Source organism: Diadema setosum, chromosome 8, assembly GCF_964275005.1.
Source record: "Diadema setosum chromosome 8, eeDiaSeto1, whole genome shotgun sequence".
Lineage (NCBI taxonomy): Eukaryota > Metazoa > Echinodermata > Echinoidea > Diadematoida > Diadematidae > Diadema > Diadema setosum.
Genome location: NC_092692.1, coordinates 21,236,889 through 21,258,957, shown reverse-complemented (window position 1 = coordinate 21,258,957; position 22,069 = coordinate 21,236,889). Strand labels below are relative to the sequence as shown.

The 22,069-nt window shown below is 40.1% G+C and overlaps 1 protein-coding gene across 1 annotated transcript; it reads left to right on the top strand.

Moving 5' to 3' along the window:
- The first annotated feature begins 216 nt into the window (after nucleotides 1-216).
- LOC140231566 (eukaryotic elongation factor 2 kinase-like) lies at nucleotides 217-18,506 on the top strand. Its single transcript, XM_072311705.1, has 13 exons — nucleotides 217-752; nucleotides 3,095-3,287; nucleotides 4,489-4,526; nucleotides 5,146-5,317; nucleotides 6,436-6,585; nucleotides 7,372-7,432; nucleotides 9,184-9,383; nucleotides 9,932-10,249; nucleotides 11,426-11,551; nucleotides 12,398-12,586; nucleotides 13,450-13,574; nucleotides 16,944-17,122; nucleotides 17,898-18,506. The coding sequence occupies exons 1-13, from the start codon at nucleotides 586-588 to the stop codon at nucleotides 18,005-18,007; spliced, it is 2,028 nt and encodes a 675-aa protein (XP_072167806.1). The 5' UTR covers nucleotides 217-585; the 3' UTR covers nucleotides 18,008-18,506.
- Nucleotides 18,507-22,069: the final 3,563 nt, after the last annotated feature.

The window sequence follows — 22,069 nt, the reverse complement described above, 5'->3', positions numbered from 1 at the left end:
AAAAAAACTTGAATGACTTGTTCGCCCAGCTAATTCATCCTGTGTCGCTTCCTGTTTTTGTCTATTACCTTCCAGGTCCTTAGAGGAAACTTGGTGGAATCCACTCGGTCAAACACCACCCCCTTTCTAGATCAGAGACTGAAAAGACAAGCAGCCAATTTGCACATTAATTGGCCTGCATGTAATGTTAGTCAGATCGTTTACACGGGAGAGTCGGTTCAACAGATCTACACTGTCAGATAGTCTCACAAAGTTAGAAAGGGTTGGACATGATATGACTGAGACACAGGTCGTATCTGGCTAGCACCTGTCAACAGAAAAAAAGAAGAAGCTATAAAACAAGGAAAGTCGTGTCAGACAGAGGACAGTGAACTTTGACCCCCCCCCCAATCATATCATAGTGACTAAAATTCCAAGGAGTCGTTTTCTAGTTGTCCAAGGGGGCGTCCTTCATGTATACGTCGAACGTCAACTTCCCAACCAGCAGACCACCATTACTCCTCACGTTAGAACTATCCCACAATTCCCCGTTCCTCGTCCGCTTCCTGTTATCCTCCCCGGCACCCTGCCCCACCCACCACCAGCATGGCTCAGCTGCAGTTTGAGATCTCCGACATCGAGAACGGCAACCAGAACCTTCACGATGACGAGGACGATGATGCCGTGATGCACATCGAACCGCTGGTCGACTTTCTCCTCAAGGAGCCGTCGAAGCAGAATCTGGCCCCTCCAGCCACCGAGAATCTCAACAAGTGAGTCTGAGTGACTAAATGTGTGACTTGGGGCAGGCACGTAAAATCCCAGCATGACAAGTCCTCTTTAATACAGCTGTGCAATGTGTCTAGGTCTTCTAAAACACCATTGACGTATTATGCAGTGGGATTCTCTTGGTTATAACAGTAAATCATTGTCAGTGAGAAAATAACAACAATGATATATGTATGTCATAATTATAGAAGGGATCGTGAAAGGGGATCTGGTTATTTCTATGTTGTTTCATATTGAAATATTTTGACATTTCATAACATTTTAGAAGGATGACATTAATAAGCATGTACTTGATACATGCATCATGGCTTGGTGGCTTAGACCACAGAGAGTCACAGTCATGAGGTCCCTGGTTTGAGTCAGCTACATTGTAGCAGCAGTGGTATGCCCTGTAATAAGCAAAACACTTTATTCTCTTTCCCTGGGCCTTTTGATGAGATGTGGAGCCATACATCCAGTGGTAGCTTGCTCATAAGCATTGAAAGGCTTTTCTAGTGTTCACATATACAATACAAAAATAAAGTATACATTAAAATACAATGTATGTACATAAAAATGTATGGTTTGAGTGGCTGGGCATGAGACCGCTTTTCAGACACATAGTATGGACTGCAGAGGATATTATGACAGATTCCAGCATTGTTGCCAGAAGGGAACAAAGAACAAAGAAGGATATTTGATCTTTTTTGCCCCGAACACATTTACTAAGCATGGTGAACAGCTGTGTTGTTTGCCACACTCATAATGAATCAATGCATAGGTACGTGGTCATTTCTCAAGCTCATCAAAACCAGATATTGGGCTGACTAACCCCATAACCCAAGGTATCCAGTCATGATTGATGCCTTAGATTGGAAACGCTCAGCAACATGAGGTGTCCATCTGCTTCTATAGCAGACCTGGAGGCACAAAACAAGGGTTCTATACAATGTAACTTAAATCTTATGCATAAGTCCTTGCATCTACTTTCAAGGTACTGTAGTTAACCCCACCATGCACATCATCAGACTTTTTTGGGGGGTGGGTGGGTACATGATGATTGGGGGGGGGGAGCAGCTCGGCAATAGACTGATTGATTGCAGGTGTTAGTCATTCAGCTACACGCATCATCAACAAAATGCAATGCATGGTCAGAGTGGAAAGCATGCGTGACCATGAAGTTTCCCCCCAGGAAACAGTAAGCAGACGTGTGAGAGACCACGTTTCATGCTGGACCAAGTAATCAAGGAATGATCTCATGTAAGATGGCGAATCTGAATACCAATCCTATCTCAAGTACTGACTCAAGTGGTGTACAGGTGCCAAGAGGTGTGGAAGGAGGTGTACAAAAAATGTTAAACCCCCCCCCCCCCAAAAAAAAAAAAAAAGCCCAACAAACCAAACAAACAACAACAACAACAACTAGCATACAACAAGGGGGAGAAAAAAGAATAAAGTTGAGAACTATCCCTTGTAAGCCTAACATTGTGTAATAAGCTCTTTGTAAAGCTCTTTAGAAAGTGTTTTCAGTACACCATTTCTACAAGAGAGTATCATGCTGTATGCCCTCTCAATAATCAGAAGTATTTACAACCTGAGAATACCACAGTTACTACCTTGATGCCAATGTACCATTTACTTCAAAATGATTTGTGTATTGTTACCATTTGTTTTCATTGTGAAATTGTGTATTTTTTGCTTCAAAATTTATTGTTTATCGCTAATTCATTGTGATTAAGCATAGGGATGTGTGGAACGGTAAATGCATTTGTGAAGATATTTCGTAGACCAAATCATACAGTGGAAGGACAACATACAGTGTGTAGGTGTACTTTGTGAATTGGTTGCAAGAAATCCGGGGATGCTCATTGAGTTAAAACAAATGCTACCACCATAAGAAAAACTGAACTCTGTTATAAAATTGATTTATCTTCAGCAAATGGATGACCTCGTTACTGAGACTTCAAACACAAAGAAAGAAAGGGATAACAGACATCTTTCAAAGGCAGCAGAAAATTAGCCTGATTGTCATTTCATTCCTGCTGTTGTAGTCTTCTCATCCAGCAATGGCGGCACTGAAACTTCAAAAATTGATAACTTTGGAATGGATTGTCCAATTTTCCTCAAACTTCTACTGATGTGTTCTGCTGATACTGCTGCATTCTCTAAATCCACATGTATGTGAAGGTGAACCTGTCCTTTAACCCAGTGAGGATGGGCTGATTTTGCTACAACACGCATTTCCCATAGACACCTGTATGAGTATACTCGGGGACTCGTCTTTAACGGGCTAACGTGATTGTATTCTCTCCAATTTCTCATCTCATGTCCGGACTGGCCCTTCCAGCATCAACAAAGTGAAGACCCCGCCCATCAAGAAGAAATGGAAGATGGCCATCCGGCGGGCCCGTTCCCTGGAGGACCCCTGGGCCAAATTCCACTTGGAGGACTTCACCGCCGAGACGGCCATCCGCCACCGCTACAATGCTGTAGACAAGTCTTGGGTTCAGGACGAGGTCCAGGTCAAGATGGCTTCTGAGGTGAGGGGTCAAAGGTGGAATCACTTCGTTTTTTGTGTTTTTTTTTTCTTTCAACTGGTAACTTTGCCTATGATATGGTGGGTTACATATACATGTATGCTGAAAAATCTAAGTGCACTCCACTGAAATGTTTAACCAAAATCGTAGGCTCATACATCATATATACATCAAGTTGGGTCCAGAAGCGCTCCTGAAGCACTTTGACTTATGCCCCTCTGAGTCTGTTCATACAGAGAATCAGCACTTGCCGAGACCACTTGCGAAGTGGCTGAGAGGGGCTTAAAATGTCATGGTGACCTTCAGATGGCAGGAGCTTCTAACATGTAAACTGTCTGCACGGAATGCACTACATAACACTTCCAGAGGGCTCTAGATGTTGGTTGCTGTTTATACAGAGTTTAGAGCACTTCATGAGCACTCGTGAACCTAGCCTTGACAGGGGCATTAATTTAGAGCACTCCAGGGCCTGATTGTCTGTTCATACAGAGTTAAGAGGGCTCCAGGAGCTCCTGGAGCACTCTAAATGTCCTGTATGAATGGGGTATAGGACAGTCATAACATTGTTATCATATTTGTGTTTTAGATTAGACTTTTGAAAAATTGTACAATCACATCAATATCATGTTCTGTGAAGACTCTTAGGGAATTTTGTTTTAATAGGAGGATTTCATTTTGATCTCTTTTGAATCCTTTGTGCACTCTGGAAATTGAGATTCTGTACTTCAACAGTATGCGATCATGAAAAAAACAATAATAAAAGATCAATTCGCACAAAATGTAAGTTGGACTTAGAACTGAAATGCTTGCTTTCTATCACATATTGTCGCTGGGGCAACAAGACCTCATATCTACAAAAAGTCAAATGTTCAGGAGAGCCAAAAAACATGGCGGCCAAAGCACTATAGCGAATGGGATAGCCTTTCCTTTGACATGCCGTGGTGGCTTAATTTTTGCAGTAAGACAGTTGGGATTTGGCCAGGACATCACTTAACCCATTATTTGACCATTAATCTGAAAAAGTCATTTTCACCAAAATTTCAGATACAAGGTCTTGTCACCCCAGCGATGATATACTGTTATAATATTTGTAGTAGTTATTGTAGAGACCTGTACTAACGTCTCATGTCTTGAAATTGTACATTTTTGGAATCTATGCTTTGTTAGAATCTTCTGCATTCAATTCTGTCTTTCTCCTTTTCAGGCCTTTGCACATGGGGCAATGAGAGAATGTTTCAGAATGTAAGTACAGTGTACCTAACTTGAATTGCCTACATTTTGTGAATTGACTCTAAATGCAGATAGATAAATGACATATAGATGACGTCCACACAGTCACATACATTCATATATTCCATATTAAGAATAAATAAAGGAAACATACAACCTGCAGTTAGCCTGGATTTCAGACAAGGATTTTTTTTTTCCTCATCTACAGCATTTTGCATGTGTAAGGTGCTGTGAATGTTTTGCAGTCCTCAGGTGGGCCATACCTTTATCTGAAGGGGATTCATTAAAGCACCAACCTGTCTTGCAGTGGAGTCACTTGTCCTGCCACTAGCAGCCAAGCTCTTCAAAAATCAGATTTTTATCTCACACATTGATATACTTGGAACAATGATGTTGATCCCCTGCCATGAATATCCCATATGCCAATAGAAATCAATATGTTTGATACGTAGTAGCAGATTGATATAATACTACATCTGAGAACTAGGTGTGCAAATCATTAAGTGTTTTTATTATTGCTAGACCTTTTCAACATGAAAACTGTACCAAATACCTGTTACATTGCTGCAGCATTGAACAAGAAACCAAAACCAAAATAAAACAAAAAGCCCTGTAATTATATCTTCATCAGGAAGAAACTGTCAAACTTCTGCAAGCACCTGGACTGGAAGCACGCAGGGAACTTTGTGGCCAAGAGCTACATGGAGACAGTGGACAGAGATGTCTACTTCCAGGATGTGCGCCTCCAGATGGATGCCAAGGTCTGGGGCGAGGAGTTCAACAGACACAACCCTCCCAAAAAGGTCAGTAATCTCCCACTATCTGCCCATCTCATTGCCAGTGCCTCGTTTCCTAATTTTTTTCTGGTCCTGTGTATCCATGCAGTGTCTATCTCTGTCACTGACAAACAGATAGTTTGTGAGCCCTAACCCTATTTCACACTTGGGATTTAAGTCCAGACTTTACTTACCCTCTAGATAGATAAGTTTTTGGAAGAACTTGAAGTTGCTGTGTCACATGTAACAGGACATTAGCAGTTGTTCAAAAGTCACACAAGATATATACGTAGTGTGCTTAATTACCTGCACCAAGGAGGTTATATTTTTGTTGGCATTGGTTTGCTTGTTTGCAGAATAACTCAAAAAGTAGTGAAAGAATTTGGTTGAAACTTACAGGAAAAGCTGACAGTGACACAAGGAACAGATGATGAAATTTTGGTCGTGATCTGGGAATTTGTATGGATTGTTGAAAGACTTTTGTATCTTTTGGCAAATAGAGTCAATAAACTTGGGGGTTCAAGCTGCGCGCATGAGAGGTTTGCACACGCGTACTATAGCATGACTCTGCTCAAGGCGCCGCGCAGCATGCAAGAGGACGCTGGTGAGGTAAACACAAGGTATTGTGGTATGGGAAATTTGGCGATTATCAGCATATGTGTATGGGTAGTAATGAGCTGCTTGGTGGAGGTCTGCACTCTCTGAGTGCTTTTCTAGTTTTGTTTTGTTTCTATTATGGTATCCATTGGAAGACATTACAGCCAGTTCTTATATCTTCACATTTTCCCTGAATCCTGCTCTCTTGTACAGAAAAAAAGGAGAAAAAATTGCTATGGAGAGAGTGGTAGAGGTATTCAATTTTCGTGGAATTTTGTTTTTCTTGAGGTCATAGTAACAAGCTGTCCACACCATCAGGTTCTACTGAATACATTCTAGTACTTGGCATCCACTATGTATACATGAGCTGTTACTAGGAGTATGTCGGGCAAACCTTGAGCAAACTTTTTGGTTTTTGGGAACAACTTTCGATGTAAAGAGATGCATACAGTTTGAAAAATTTTGTCAGGTAGTCTCTGGAATGAAACCAATAAATGATTGTACCAATTTCTCGATTCTGATCTTCATTCGTATTTCGCCCTTTTTAGGTGGACATTTTCCAGATGGCTGTGCTTGAGTTTAATAACCGGCCTGGAAAGCCCCTCTTCCATCTGGAAAGCTACATCGAGGGCAAGTACATCAAGTACAACTCCAATTCTGGCTTTGTGCGGGACGAGGCACTTCGCCAGACTCCACAGGTTGGCTCAGCCTCTGAATTAGGCTTTTCCTTTCATTTTGGTCTCTTTCTGTCTGTCTCTGTCTCTTTATATTTCTCTTTGTAATAGCTTAGTAATAGGTATTATCATGAAACTTACATATTTGTGCATGTTCTACCTAACAGTGATTCTCTTTGGAACTGTGGGGTCAAAGGTCAAAGGCCAGGTTTCGATAATACTATTTTACTATTTGATACTGAAATTATACTTTTTCTCAATACCTTGAAAATTACTCAATGCATAAACTTGTAACAGGGTCAAAAGTCAAGTGAAAATCATCAGTTCCCCCAAATACCTGCACTCTGACATTTTAATCATTCATCCAATTGAACCTAGTTCTAGGAAAGTGAACATTCAGCACATTTGTGGCAAACCTGTCATTTTAATATTTTGCCGAGCAATTGTGTGCAACTGTCATCACACATTGTCAAGACATTGTACTATAGACCTATTAGGAGAACCATGCATTATGGCGGAGGCATACCAGTCGCCGTAGCGACATTTCTAGTTTTTGTCTGTTTCTGTCTTTATGTCTCTCTTAGTTTCTTTCTCTATCTGTTTTTATATCTTTATGTCTCACTTTGTTTTATTTCTCTTTTTCAATCTATCAAATTGTTCTCTGTGTCTGTATTGCTTTCTCAGTGTGTACATCCACATGCGTCTTATTTGGGATTTTGTTTTAGGTTCCAAACATTCCTGTATAAGTAATTCCACAGTGTGAAAAACAGAAGTCATGACTCATTTCCTTTTGTTTTTATTTGTATCCAGGCCTTTAGCCATTTCACCTTTGAGAGGTCGGGACACAAACTGATAGTGGTTGACATTCAAGGTGAGCTTACACACACACACACATACTCTCATGCACTTTAAAGCATTCATGGATACTATGTGGTCAATTGTGTTTTGTAGCAGGTGCAGGTCTGGTGATATTAAAGCTCTTACTTCATCTTTTCTGTACAATCAAGAAACAAGGTCTTTGTGTTTCATTGTAGGATGACTTGTTCATTCCTGTTCGGTGGTTGTGTCACTTCCGTTAGTTCAGTAGTTAGTATTCATCACCCACATAGAGCATATGGGTGAAGTTGATTATCATGATTTTAAAGTTAGTTTATTCATTTATTAGTCAGTTTAATGTGAACTGTCATATTCATTCATAACAACCCTATTACGAAGGCAGAATTGCAAATGATTCATAATGTTTGAAAGGAATCTGTAGTCGCTTTACCCATAAAGACACATGGTATGAATTTGATAAAAATTGAAATTTGTGAAGTTGAATCTTCCATCAAAGTGACTGCAGTCCCAAGTAGATTGCATAATGGCTATCTCATACTCGTAGTGGAGTGACTTTTATTTGGATTACATTACAGTAATTAGTTGAATAATAGAACTTGAATTAATTTCATTTGTTGCAACGTTTCGCCAAATATCAATTGGCTTCTTCAGGCAAATGATGCTCCCATTAACCCTATTCTAACTGGGGGGGGGGGTCAAATTGACCCCCCCCCTCGACGTTTCGCGCCACGATTCCGCAACGCGCAAAGATTTTGCCGCGTCGTTTCATGACTTTTTTCATTGAAGTCTCCCGCATATTTTGAGACCAAATATGCGACGTCCGGGTACACCATTCTGAAGTTATGCAATGTTTTGCATATGCATGTCAACCCGAAAACCGCTCAAATTCATGATTTCGTGTGCAAATCCAATGCAAACTGTGTTTTTTTGTTTAATTGATATAAATTAGATTATTTCAACTTTTAACCATTGAAATAAATCAATTCTAATGTAGATAAGCTTGAAAAAGTGCCTCCAACAAATTTTGGCAAAAAAACAATAGAAAACAAAAGATCGAAAAAACAATAAGATACATAAGAAATTAACAAAACAATAAAAAACAAAAGAAAATTTTGATTGCACTATTTTTTTACAAGAAAATTGTTTGATGTGTCTTGAGGAACTCTGACACAAAAATTTAATAATCCTTCAGTCTTTTTGATGGAGTTATAGGTGAAAATATGATTTCATGCATTAATTTGCATAATTAATTTATTAAAAAATATGAAATCAACATTTTTCTATTGTATGACCATGTAATCTTGTGGTTGACATCCAGCTCTATGTTCAGGCAAAATTTTGCGGCGATCGCGCGATCGGCGGCCGAGATCTGAAGGGGGGGTCAAATTGATCCCCCCCCCCCCCATTAAAAACTTGGTCTCAAATAGCCCAGGTAGAATAGGGTGAATGGAACGACCCGTATACTAGTATAGTGCAAGATTGTGCAGAGCTAGCATAGAGTGCACTGGACCTTGTCCACCGCATGGAAGATGGCTTTGAATCCTGTGAATGGCCCAGTCCCACATGTGTGACAAATTGAAGCTGAGGCCTCCTTTCTTGTTGAGTGCTTGTCTGTCCACTCTTCAATTCCAGTTTTTTGAGTCACCTAATTATCGATCTTGTACATCAACTAGATGAATGAGAAGAATTTACATTAGTCTTTGATTTGGTTTATTGATTAAGAAAATAGAATGTCACGAAAAAGAAATTGAATTTATCCTGTGGCGACCCACTTTGTGTTTGTAGGTGTGGGAGATCTCTACACCGACCCTCAGATTCATACCTCCACTGGGAAGGAATACAACGAGGGTAACCTGGGATGCCGTGGGATGGCGCTCTTCTTCGCTACCCACGCCTGCAACCAGATCTGTGAGCACCTGGAGTTGACCCCATTTGACCTCCACAGCTCGGAAATCACCGATCATGAGAAATACGTCAAGCTACAGGTGAGATTTTGGCATCTGCGCTATGTGTGTCTGTTAAATGTTTTTATGTGTGTGGGTTTTATGTGTGGACAAAGTCTGTGTGTGATCTGATCAAACTGAGGCTGTGTTCATCATCTCTCCCATGTTTGAATTGTCAATACCCACTATCAAATCATGTTTGCAAAGGCATTTCAGTTTGCACTTCTTGAGTTGTTGCATTTATCATCTCTATCTTGAGTCTAAAGGAAGGCAATTCCACTGCACTTATGGACCAAAGGAAGACAGGTCATTTATTTGGTTCTGGTATAGGTTTGAGCTATGAACACATTTTAAAATTACTGTGTTTGTAATCTCTGAAGAAACGCATTTCTTGCTCAAACATGTTTCAGATAGCACTTTTTTCGGCATTTCCAGAAGAAGTTTCTAATCTCATAATGATAACAGCTTTGAATTTTATTTTCTGTAAAAATCTCTCTGAGAGTCTTTTGGAAACCTTAATTCTATGCCTGAAGTGAGAGGATAAATGCAACCTAAATGCCTGACTTGTCTGTTAAATCATCTGCCTGCAGAAAGAGTCCAACACCATCTGCCGGGGCACGGAGAACAGGGTGTACAAGCCCCGGGCCCGCCCCTCCATCTCGCCTCTTGACATGACGCAGTTTGTCGTCTTCGAGCGCTCCAACTCACAGATGTCAACAGACTCTGCTGACTCCAGTGTGATGCTCTCGCCAATTAGTGACTCTCCGCCCCGTCGGGTTTCCTTCCAGGAGCCCCCCTCCTCGCCAGACGACGTCGCCATGTCCATGTCGCCGCAGCCCAGCTATCTGGAAAACTTCCGCCGGCAGACGCGCTTCAGGACAGACTCGGAAAGCGAGACCCTGGCAGAAGTAAGTCATCTTTTTTTTTAGCCCACCCAGTTTTGATTCATCATTTAACTGTGTCTCCGTCTCCTTGAAAACAACAACCCTTTTTGTGAAAGTGCCTGTCATTCCTATGAATTTTTACCCTTAGATCAAATCGTTATCAGAGTGAGTTCAAACTTTTAGAAAGTTATAGTTTGTTTGACTTGTGTATGTGAGATATACCTTACTTTTCGTGCATGCTGAATATGTCCATTGATCAAAGTGGTAGACACATAAAATTGATGATTTGATGTGGTAGCCATCAGCATGGCAAGATGCCAGAAAACATTTTGAAAGTTTGCTTGCTCTTGAAAGATATGATTTCTATAGAAAAAGTATGTTTATTTAAAGAAGAACTTCATATTATTCAGGTTTTCTTCTTTGGCAATATATTGCTATAAACTCTTGATTGAAAGTAGGTAAAGTGCAGCTCAAAATGACAAAGCATGAAGTAAATATATTAGAAAATGGGATGTCTAATCTTTCTGAAACCTCACTTTATGCAAAGCAAAAGTCAAGTTCTGAAGCATCCCTGCCTCTAGCAGCCTCATGCAGCCTTTGAGCTGAGTGTAAACAGCCAGAATGTGTCAAAGGCAATCAAATATGATCAGGTTCTGAAACCACCTACAGAGGGTGGCTTAGCACTTCCTATAGTAGCCTCAGAGATGCTCAGCTCCAGTATAGAGACTACAAGTGTCAAGAAATACACAGGAAGTTAATTACTGAAAGTCATTGCCCAATGTGACTGAATGCCAATAAACATTGCACAACTTCCACACTTCACTCATCACATTTGCAGTAAAATAACACATTGTATTCAAAAGCATGTGCCATTCATTGAAGGGGAACTCAGTGGCCATGAAAATGAAGCCAGTCACAGCCTGTTTGGGTGAAATCTGAGTGGGCGGCCCGAGCAATATAAGCAAATAAGCGATTTGTTTTTGAAAGGGTTTTTGTGATTTTGGCTACAACTTAAATGGGTTATGATATTGGGAGATCTTGGAGGTGTATACTACCGATCTTTGTGATACAATTTATGTAAAAGCAGTATTTTGAGTGTGTTTATAAAGCCTTTTTTGTTCAGTTCATGGTTATGAGATGAGACTATACAGGAAAATAAACTGATATAACTCATTGAGGTCTCACTTTTGTCCTGGCCAGGATGAAGAGAAGCGGGCTCGGTTTCTGGAGAGAAACGTGAACCACCGACCCTCATGTGTTAACCTGGAGGTCCAGCTGAGGAAATCTCTCCTCATTAAGAACACGGGAGGATCCATTCTGGGACAGGTGGGTCAAACGTAAAGTTTTTGTGAAGTGACTTTTTCATATTTTAGTAATGCCAGTAATTTATGAAGAAATTGGAATGTATTGTTGTTGGTGTTTGTTTTTTTTTTTTTTTTTTGGGGGGGGGGGTTGCTTTGTATCTGCCTCTCTCGCTTTGTCCTTTCTCAGCCAAAATGTGCTAATATAAACATTATTAACTCAATATTTTGTTAGTATCAAGAGAGGATTTTCTCCTACAATCCTTGATGCATATGATGTGAAACCAACAGTAGCAGTCTTTAAATCATGACTCAAAACACATCTTTTCATTTAACTGTTCGTTATTATCAAGCACATCAGAAGCTTTTGCAGCGCAGAAGAATATATGTCTGTAGTTTTTGCGCTTTATAAGTTGATATATTATTATATTATGATCACATAATCACATAATCACTTCAGAAGCAGAAGGACATTACTCCACACTTTTTCTGTACATGCCCGTGGGATATGTGATGAAGGGTTAGATACGTCAGAAGAAGACATTGCGTAAGCATAAGGTGGGCAGGTGCCTAGCAAAAGAAATGAACTCCTTTTTCATTTGCATTTACATTTATGTTTCTCTTGCTTGACCTGATAGACATTTGGGCAACTGCCCCATGCTGTAAGCAAGCAAGTGTCCATTTGCATTACTTGCCCTAATATTAGTGTAAGTTGCCCCAGGCAATTGGGCCAGTGAGTTGGAAGCAACCTGCCTTCTGAGCAATTATTGTGACAAGTCCTTCCCACTCTTATTGATTTTACTCAATAGTATGCTAATGTCCTCCATACATGACCATCCGTGGTCGGTGCCTCTCTGTTTTCATCAAACAGATCCACCTGGACTTGGCCAAGTACCACGAGATGGGTCGCCTGGCGCCTGACGACAACAGCCGCAACATGGAGGCCGCCATCTACCACCTGCGCCATGCCGCAGACTGTGGGGTGCTAGAAGCCATCATAGCCATGGGGAGGATCTGTCTGCAGCTCACCCATGATGTCCTCACGGAAGTCGTGGTTCCGGTAAGCATTTCAACAGAACTGTAGTGTAGTTTGCCCTTTTGCTATTTAACTTCTTTTTATTCATCAATTCTTTTTTTCTAATGTGTGTGTGTGTGTGTGTGATATAAAATATATTTTTCTTTCAGAATTTTATTCAGCTTGCATGATATGGGGAATATTTTCTGATATTTCAATCAAAATATGAGTTTTGCTTTCAAAATACTCTAAGACCAAAAATTTTTGCATGCATCTTAATTTCACAAATTTAGCAAAAGCCAAGATTAGAAATGCACGCAAAAGCGTCTGTCTCTCGCTACAATGCATTGGATACCAGTGGCAGAAAACGAAAATTCCATGCCGCAAGAAAGGTCGTCGGCTCCAGTTTGCCAAATTTCATGTCGCGAATATTTCTTGCTTTACGATATGTTTTTGCTGTGCATCAGTAGGATATTATATATCTGCCCTGAAAGGGTGCCAGGAGGATAGGCCATGGTGACACGATAGGGATTAGGTAATCTGTATTCATTGACAATTAGCTTTCAGACATATGTGGCAAGTAGCAAAGTAAGGGTTGTGTTAGCAACAAGCAGACAATATCTCAGTGAAGCAGAAGAAAATTGACCAGATGTTTAGTAGTAAGAATAAGAGAAAGATTAATGTTGACAATGATGATTATAGCAAGAATGGTTAACAGTAATAAGAAGAAGAATTTAAAGAGGAGGAGGAGGTTGATCAAGTAGTGGTTATGATTTTGATTGGTTGATCTTCAATATATGTATGAAAATCTTCACACGGGGGTTCCACAAGAGTGAATGGGACCCATGATGAAAACTCCACTGCTCCTGAAATCACTCCATGTTTCTCTCTCGGTGTTCCATCTACAGGAGACTGATGATTACATCACTGAGGGGATAGACTACATGGAGATGGCGTGCGATGCAGGGGATAGGGCAGCCATGTTGATTGTGGCTAGAGCCTACGACACTGGGTTCAATCTTGGCAGTGCCAGGTAACAAGATCCATCTCTACACATATAATCTCTATGTGCTTCGTCTCTTGTATCTTACACCAATACATTTACTGACCTGGATTTTTCTATACATTTGAAAGTGTCAGTCTGTATGTCGATTTTTAAAGTGACTTTGGAATAGTTTTTTTGCTCACCTGAGCCAAAGGCTCAAGTGAGCTATTGCGATCGCCCTTCGTCCGGCGTCCGGCGTGCGTCGTCCGTCGTGCGTCGTGCATCGTGCGTAAACTTTTTATGCCTCCGCCACGAAGTGGTGCCGGAGGCATTATGTTTTCGGGTTGTCCGTCCGTCCGTCCGTACGTCCGTACGTCCGTACGTACGTCCGTACGTACGTCCGTCCGCTTTCGTTTACGCGATAACTTGAATAATATTTAATGGAATTTTACCAAACTTGGTCCAAGTATGAAGTATGATGGGGCAATGATTTGATTAGATTTTGGGTGAAATCGGCTAAAGGTCAAAGGTCAAAGGTCAAGGTCAAATCATGAAATTGTATCTGTTTACGCGATAACTCAAGACTTGATGGAGCAAATTTCCCCAAACTTTCTTGGAGGATGATGTATGATGGGACAATTACTTGATTAGTTTTTCAGTGAAATCGGACAGAGGTCAAAGGTCAAAGATCAAGGTCAAATCCTAAAATTTATCTGTTTACGTGATAACTCAAAACTGGATGAAGCAGCTTTCACCAAACTTGGTCCAAGGATGATGTATGATGGGACAATTAGTTGAGTAGATTTTAGTGACATTGGCAAGAGGTCAAAGGTCAAAAGGTCAAGGTCAAATGCTAAAAATGTTGCTATTTCCCCCATATCTGTGCAATGCCCGCAGTTATTTTCTTGAAACTTTGTGTAGACATGTACTACTGCGTAAAGATTATCCAGAGAGAGTTTCATGTCATAACGTCAAAGGTCAAAAGGTCAAAGGTTAGGTGAAAATGTTGCAATATCACTTTTCTCGCAAATAGTTCAATGTATATTCATGGAACTTGGTACATGATATGCATGTACTGACTGGCAGGGATTATCTAGGGAATTTAGGGGTCATGGGTCAATAGTCAGGGGTCAAAGGTCAAGTTCAACTCCTCAAAATGTTACTATTTTCCTCATATACTAGTATATGCAATGATTGCATTATTAGTTTTAAAATTTAATATAAATGTACATGTATTACTTAATGGAGATTCTCTTGGAAATTTCTAGCCAGAAGGTCAAAGGTAAAATGTTAAGGGTCAAAGGTCAGGTTTAAATGCAAAAAAGAAGAAGATATATTTTGTACTGTAATTACACTCTTTCTTCATACCTTGAAAATTATACTCAATGCATAAACTTATAATAAGATCGGTCAGAAGTCAGGTAAAAATTTTCAATTCCCCAAATATGCGTACCTGCACTCTTTAATAGACAATTATAGCAAACCCAGTTCGTGGAAAGTGAACATTCCAGATATTTCTGCCAGTTATGTGAAACTGTCATTACACATTGTGAAGACATTGTACTATACACCTATTGGGAGAATAATGCATTATGGCGGAGGCATCAGTCGCCATAGCGACATTTCTAGTTACATTTTCATCTTCTTCTTGAAAACCCCAAGACCGATTTTCATCAAACTTGGCAGGTAGCATCCCTAGGGGGTTAGGAACTCGATTTAAAAATGGGCACCATGCCCCACCCAGGGGGCCCCCAGGGGGGCCCAAACCCCCCAAAATTAAGGAATCTGTATAAGATCTTCTTCTCTAGAACCAGAAGTGATAGAGCTAAGTTAATACTATGAGTTAGCGCATTGATGACTGTAGTTTCAAGTTTGTTCACGGCAGAATCAGGGGTGCCCCCCTTGGGACCCAGGGCAGGGGGTGGGGAGGGGTCGTAATGGGGCCTAAATTGTACATTTTCATCTTCTTCTTGAGAACCCCATGACCCATTTTCACCAAACTTGGCAGGTAGCATCCCTAGGGGGTTAGGATCTCAATTTGTTAAAATGGGCACCATGCCCCACCCAGGGGGCCCCCAGGGGGGTCCAAACCCCCCAAATGAAGGAATCTTTAAAAATCTTCTCTAGAATCAGAAGTTATAGAGCTAAGATAATACTATGAGTGAGTACATTAATGACTGTAGTTTCAAGTTTATTCATAGCAGATCCAGGGGTGCCCCTCTTGGGGGCAGGGGGGGGGGGGTTGTTGGGAAGGTCCAAATGCCAAATGGGGGCCTGTACATTTTCATCTTCTTCCTGAAAACCTCATGATGGATTTTCGTCAAACTTGGCAGGTAGCATCCCTAGGGGGTCAGGATCTCAATTTATCAAATGGGCACCATGCCCCACCCAGAGTGGCCCAGGGGGCCCCAATCCCCCCAAATTAAGGAATCTTAAAAAATTTGGGCCCTTATTGTACATTTTCATCTTCTACTTGAGAATGCCTGGTCAAATTTTAGTAGAGCTGTGAATAATTTAGATTAGTGACTGTGTGAAAGGTGAACTTGCGATACTCAGGTGAGCGCTAGACCTGCGGGTCTCTTGTTTCTTTTCATATTCACCCCCCCCCCCCCCCCCCCATTTGAATGCTGTTCCCTTGAGTCCCTGACAGTTGATCCTGCACTGATAGCAATGAGCATTTGGTTCACAGTTTTCATACTATACAGTACATGTATATCTCAAGAATTTATGGTTTCTGATTGGTTGATATTTGAAATAGTTCTTTCTGCAGTGGAGAGTTGTAAATGGAGATGTATTCAGAAATCATATGTGGCACCCAACTTGTGTAATTTGTGAAAATAAAAAAACTCTGTGAAATATATGGCGTATACGGCACTTGTGCTTACTATACAGTTCCTGTGAGTAATCCACACCTGCATGCTTCATGTGGATGTCATTCCACGTCTGATTCAGTATTGGAGGGCTGGGAAACACGAGCTACCACTCTATTATATCATCATCCTCATTTGCCATTTATTATGGGAGATGTCAAATCTAAATAGGCCTTGCAGGAGTTGATATAGTGTTTCAGTCCATGTGTGCAGCATTACTTTTGTTGGGACCTAGTCAGCCACACTGGCAAGTTCCATCTTCTTTTCTAAAATGGTAACTGATTGACAAATTGCCCACAATAGACATATGTAAACACCAACCATTCAGTGGTTTAGTAGTAGTCCTTGGTCAAAAGTATGGGCATACATTAAAAAAAAAAACAACAACTTGATAGAAAAACAACTGGATACATCCCAACATCCAACTGGACCCCATGGAAGACCAACTATTGCAGCTGAATATGGCCTATCCACCCATCTTCTCAGATGGGAACTGAAACAAACAATGATTTGAATGCCCTTTATTCTCTGATTTCTCTCCGACCAGGGAGCGCTCCTGGCTGGAAGCCATGCACTGGTACGAAGAGGCCGTCAACTGCACCAGCGACGACGAGGATGGCCACTTTGACGCCACTATGGAGGACCCCAACTACCAGATCAGCGCCCGCATGGCTGAGATGTACCGCAGCGGGGGACCCGATCTCGACAAGAACCCGGAGAGAGCAGGTGAGAGTCTTTGTCTGGGAGTCAGTGAAAGCCAAATATTCCAGTCATAAAAGATAGCTTCTTGTAGCTTCCATTCATCACTACCACAAACACCTGTCCTCTTTTCATCAGTTCCATGTAGCTACTCTTATTATGGGATTAACAGAGATGCCAACTATTTCTTTTTTGCAGTATTTTGTACTTTTTCAGGGGTAGAGCCAAAATTACTGCAGATTTCATGGAAAATACAGTTTTTTTTCTGTAATGATATAGCAACACATGTCTAGTAGAGGGAAGATTAAAATAAAGCTTTTGACCAGAAGTATGCCTTTTCAGTCCCAAGAATACTGCAGTGCTATTAACAAGGTTGTCATCCTGTGGTTGATGTGATACATGAGATTGGTTGCTATCACATCAAATCATACCACCTATTATTAATTTGCAATTCCGTAGCATAAGGATGTGTGTTGCTGAATGAGTTTAATATTTTGTATGTATGTTCCTCATAATTTTCAGAACATGGCCGCTGTGACATATTTTGGCTTGGGCTTTTCAAGCTGAAGCCCCTGTGTATTTTTAGTAAAATCTACATGCAAGTTGCAAGACTCTTGTCTTTGTTCGTTGTGGATGATAAATGCCATTTCAGTACTCCTGCTATAGACGAGTCTAAAGTAAAATTGATATTGTGCGTTTGTATTGCGATTGTGCCATCCAAAGCTGTACATGAACCTTGAAAGTTACTGTGTGCACCGTTTTTGTCCTACTCCTCCTCCCCTCCCCTTCTTCCCTCACAAAGCCGAGCTGTATAACGAAGCCGCGGAGGGCGCTGTTGCAGCGATGAAGGGTCGTCTCTCCAACAAGTACTTCATGCTGGCCGAGGAGTGCTATGGGGAGGTGGAAGAGTGAGATGGCTTAAGGATAAAGGAGAGGAAGAGGAACGGGGGGACAGGTTCTCATCCAGCAGGCCTCAACTCTCAAGCCAGATATGTATTCAGCCATCGTAGGGTCAAATGGATCATCCCACCAGTGTGATAAGATATAATCAAAAGTATGTTATTTGTAGGCTTCTTTTATTCTTTTCCCTTTAATTTTCACTGTTTTGCAATTCTTGTAGTGTTAAAACACTGAAAAATGTTGAGATTATTGTTCTTACTTCGAGGAATTTAGAACATTAATCTTGTTCGAACATCCTTGTAGTGTGGGGTTGGAAGGTTTCAAGTGTGAGTGCCATTGGACTAAAGATTGCTGTACGTCAAGGATGTGATGCAGTCTTAAGGAATGTCAAAATATTTTGTCTGTGTAATTTCCTGAAGTGTACAAACATGTTATTCTTTCATGTCAACGGATGAGGGATGTTTGGAAATGACGTCTGGATGGTTTAACAACTTCACATTCATTTACAAGGCACTGGAAAAAAGAAGAAGATATGTTGTTATAGATTTGCTATGGCTGGGGTTGCAAGAATTTAGGAGATTCCTCCCTTGCAGATTCTAAGACTAAAATGCTGTGCTGCAGAGCCTTCCATAGATGAACTTGTCTATCACAAGTCTGTAAACTTGTACTTTGGCTGGTAGGCAAACTGAAATACCACACTCCAAGAAGACTGAACCTTAATTTATTTATCATAACGCTCACAGTTGATAACATCCTTTTGATAATGAGCGTATAGTAAGAATTTGTTGGGATAAGCTAGATTATGAGGATTTTTTTCATCTTTTATAGATATTTTCCTTTCTTTAGTAGCTACTGAGTATGGAAAAGCCAAGTGCAACATAGTCGCCTACTTCATGATATACAAAACATTCCTCATTTGTGCATTTGTTAGATTAAGATATCTGCTAGGATAGGCAGACGAGAAAATGAATGAAGATTGAATTCTAGTTCAAGATTAGCCAGGCTCAAGGAGTTTATGTAGTACAGATGTACAGCAGCGCCTAGTAAATGTTCTCGTGTGGAGAAATCTCGCTAGTATAACTCACTAGAAAATTTGCCAAAGTAGTGAATCAAATGATTGAAATAATTTTTGATGCAGCTCAAGTAGAAGATAAGTTAGTAGAAGGTAAGTTACTTTTTACTAGATTTGTGCCAAAAGGTAACCAAAGTTGAATTTACCTCTTCCTATGTCTCCCCCATCCCTAAAGCGTCGTACTTTTGTAGTGTACATAATGTAAGAATTCATTGCTTTGCTTGCGTTGAAGCTGCTCTTATTGATCGTCACTGTAAATTGCATGGAGGAAATAAGAGGAGGAATGGGAGTTTGCATTGTAAATAAGCTGACAAGCCTTTTTTTTTTTTTTTTTGTGAGGGTGATCTAGGAATACTCCAAGAGAGATGGAGAAAAAAAATATGAAATTCATGATTATGACATTTAAGGCCAAGCCGAAGGATCTGTCAGCAAATATGGTGTAATTTTGTTTGTGTTTGTGTGTATATAAGTTGCATAACTTTCCTGTTGACAACGGGATTGGTAGTTTTGATTATCAACACTTACTCTATGGAGGGGAAACAAGTGATGTATTGCATGTGTGTAGGTTACGGCTGAACAGTAAAAATATGTAGACCCACTTTTCAAATGGACGTCTTTACTATGTATCAGTGACATAAATATATATCTCAAAACAATTTAATTACATTTTCTCTCATTTTTGTGAAGGCTTACATTGTCTAATGCTGAGATGATATGTAAGAAAATAATGTTAGTGATACTGCAGAGTTGCTTGTGAAGTTCCTCTTGTGGCTATGTGATAATTTGTGACATTGCATTTACAAAGCACGTTTTGAGTAAAGTGACAGGCATCTGAATAAGATTGCTATCCTATTGGGTCCCCTGAGAATGGCATGTCAGATATCACTGTGATATTAGAATTATAATAACCCTTGTGATATTTGTCCAGTTTTGCTTTTAAACCATAAGTAGGCTGTTGCTTATGTTCTTTACTTCTGGTTAGAATTAAACATCATTGTAGGTGAAGGTAACATCTAGGTAAAGTTGTTGTTGATAAGCTTTCCTTGTCTGTTTATGGCGTGTAAAGTTGTGTGTTTTCTATGGCACGGAAAGTCGTAGAGCTAGGATAAATATCAGCAATCAGCAGTACACATACAACTGTAGCTACACAGAGAATGAATGAGTGAATGCTTATCCTGTAGGACAGATTTTAATTTTTTAGAGCGCTGTGATGCCTGTAGACAGATCATATCCCCAAATGATAGATTTTGGTCAATATTTCAGTAAGCAGCCAGTAATATTCAAGCCTGCTGTATCATTATCTTGGTTTTATGTGCAATAGAAGGACATTTTCTATGATAATACAGATGTATGCTGTAATTATCTATAAATCTCATTTATATTTTCGTATCCTTGTACATATTTTTATGATAGCAACTTGTCAGTAGCTAGAACCTTCTCAACACTAGGCTTACTATGAGGATAGCTCCCATTTTGTACTAATGTCCTTTAGAAAAATTGCTAATGAGAGACGGTAGCACAACCAAGAATGACATCATCGACTCGATGGTCTACCAACATAGAATATACCAATTCAGGTCAAAGATTATCATCTATATACATTTATGTGCTTTACTTTTCAGCTATAACAAAGTTTCCTTATAATGAAAGAAAACCACCAGTACCAGGGACTTTGTTGTGACGGGAGTGCACTGTACAGATGGTAGAAAGTGACCAGAGTATAGTTGCCAGTGGGTAATGGCAGACTTAAATGTTAACCCTCTCTGTACCAGGGACTTTGTACAGTGTGTACAATGCTATTTGGGTTTTCTGTATCAATCAATACTCAAAGCACACAAATGGTGAAGCATGTGCACTTTCTCCCACTGGTAATCAATCTGTCAAAGAAGTAGAGGAAAAGAGACAGACAGACAGACACACACACACACAGAGGGAGAGTGTGTGTGTGTGTGTAGGTGTAGGTGTGTGTTGAGAGAGATAAAGAGGGACATGCATGCAGATGTAGGCCTAAATGAATGCATTATGCTAACAATAGACTCCAAATAGGAATAGAAGGGGCACTTTGATTCACTTTCAAGCTCAGATGATGGCAAGTTCAAATCAAAGGAGCATGCCACCAGCATAAACTTGTATGTTTATCACAGTCAATATTATCAACCAGTGTGCATGCATGTGCTCATTTCATATTCATTATGGTTAGGTTTATAATCTATACCGTCATTCTACTCTATAGTGACTTTTCTTTATTGTTATTTCTACTCAATTCCAAATAGCTAGCAGGTTTGAATGTTGGTGTTTGTTGTCTATTGTGACTATTCTTCAGTAAGTAATGGCAGATAAACAACACATTGGTTTTGACACGGCTTCATATAGCTTGCCATTTTAACACCCATCAATGATTCAGAAGTAAGGAGGTACTCAATAGCAAACTAATTATTTGTTCAGGAACGATTCACAGGACTCATAACTGTTGCACAAACACATCATAGCACTATACTGTATCATCTCATCTACTTTTTGTCTACCTCAGGGACATATTTTATAGGAGACAACTCTGATTTGTTAAATTGATTCATTGGTAAAATGTAGAATGATCAATTCCAAATATGAACTTTCCTATGTAACTTCCCATGATTTCACATGCAAATTTATATTTCATTTTTTTAAAGATTCCAACGATTATGAGAAACACCCAGGATGTCACTAGGCATGTCAACTTGACATAATGCAGGGTACATTGTACAATGATTAATGTTTTCCAACACGTTTGATAGGAAAGATTGCATTGTACATTATACAAGTAATTAATGTTTTCCAACAAATTTCATACGAAGGATTGCATCGTACATTGTACAATAATTTATGTTTTCCTACACATTTGACAAGAGGTACTGTATCGTAATCATGAGTTCATACATAGGTAATCATTTCCTTTCCATGGATTCACAGAATGGGATAAGGCATGATAAGTTGTATTGTTTGTGATGTACAGAATGCACCAT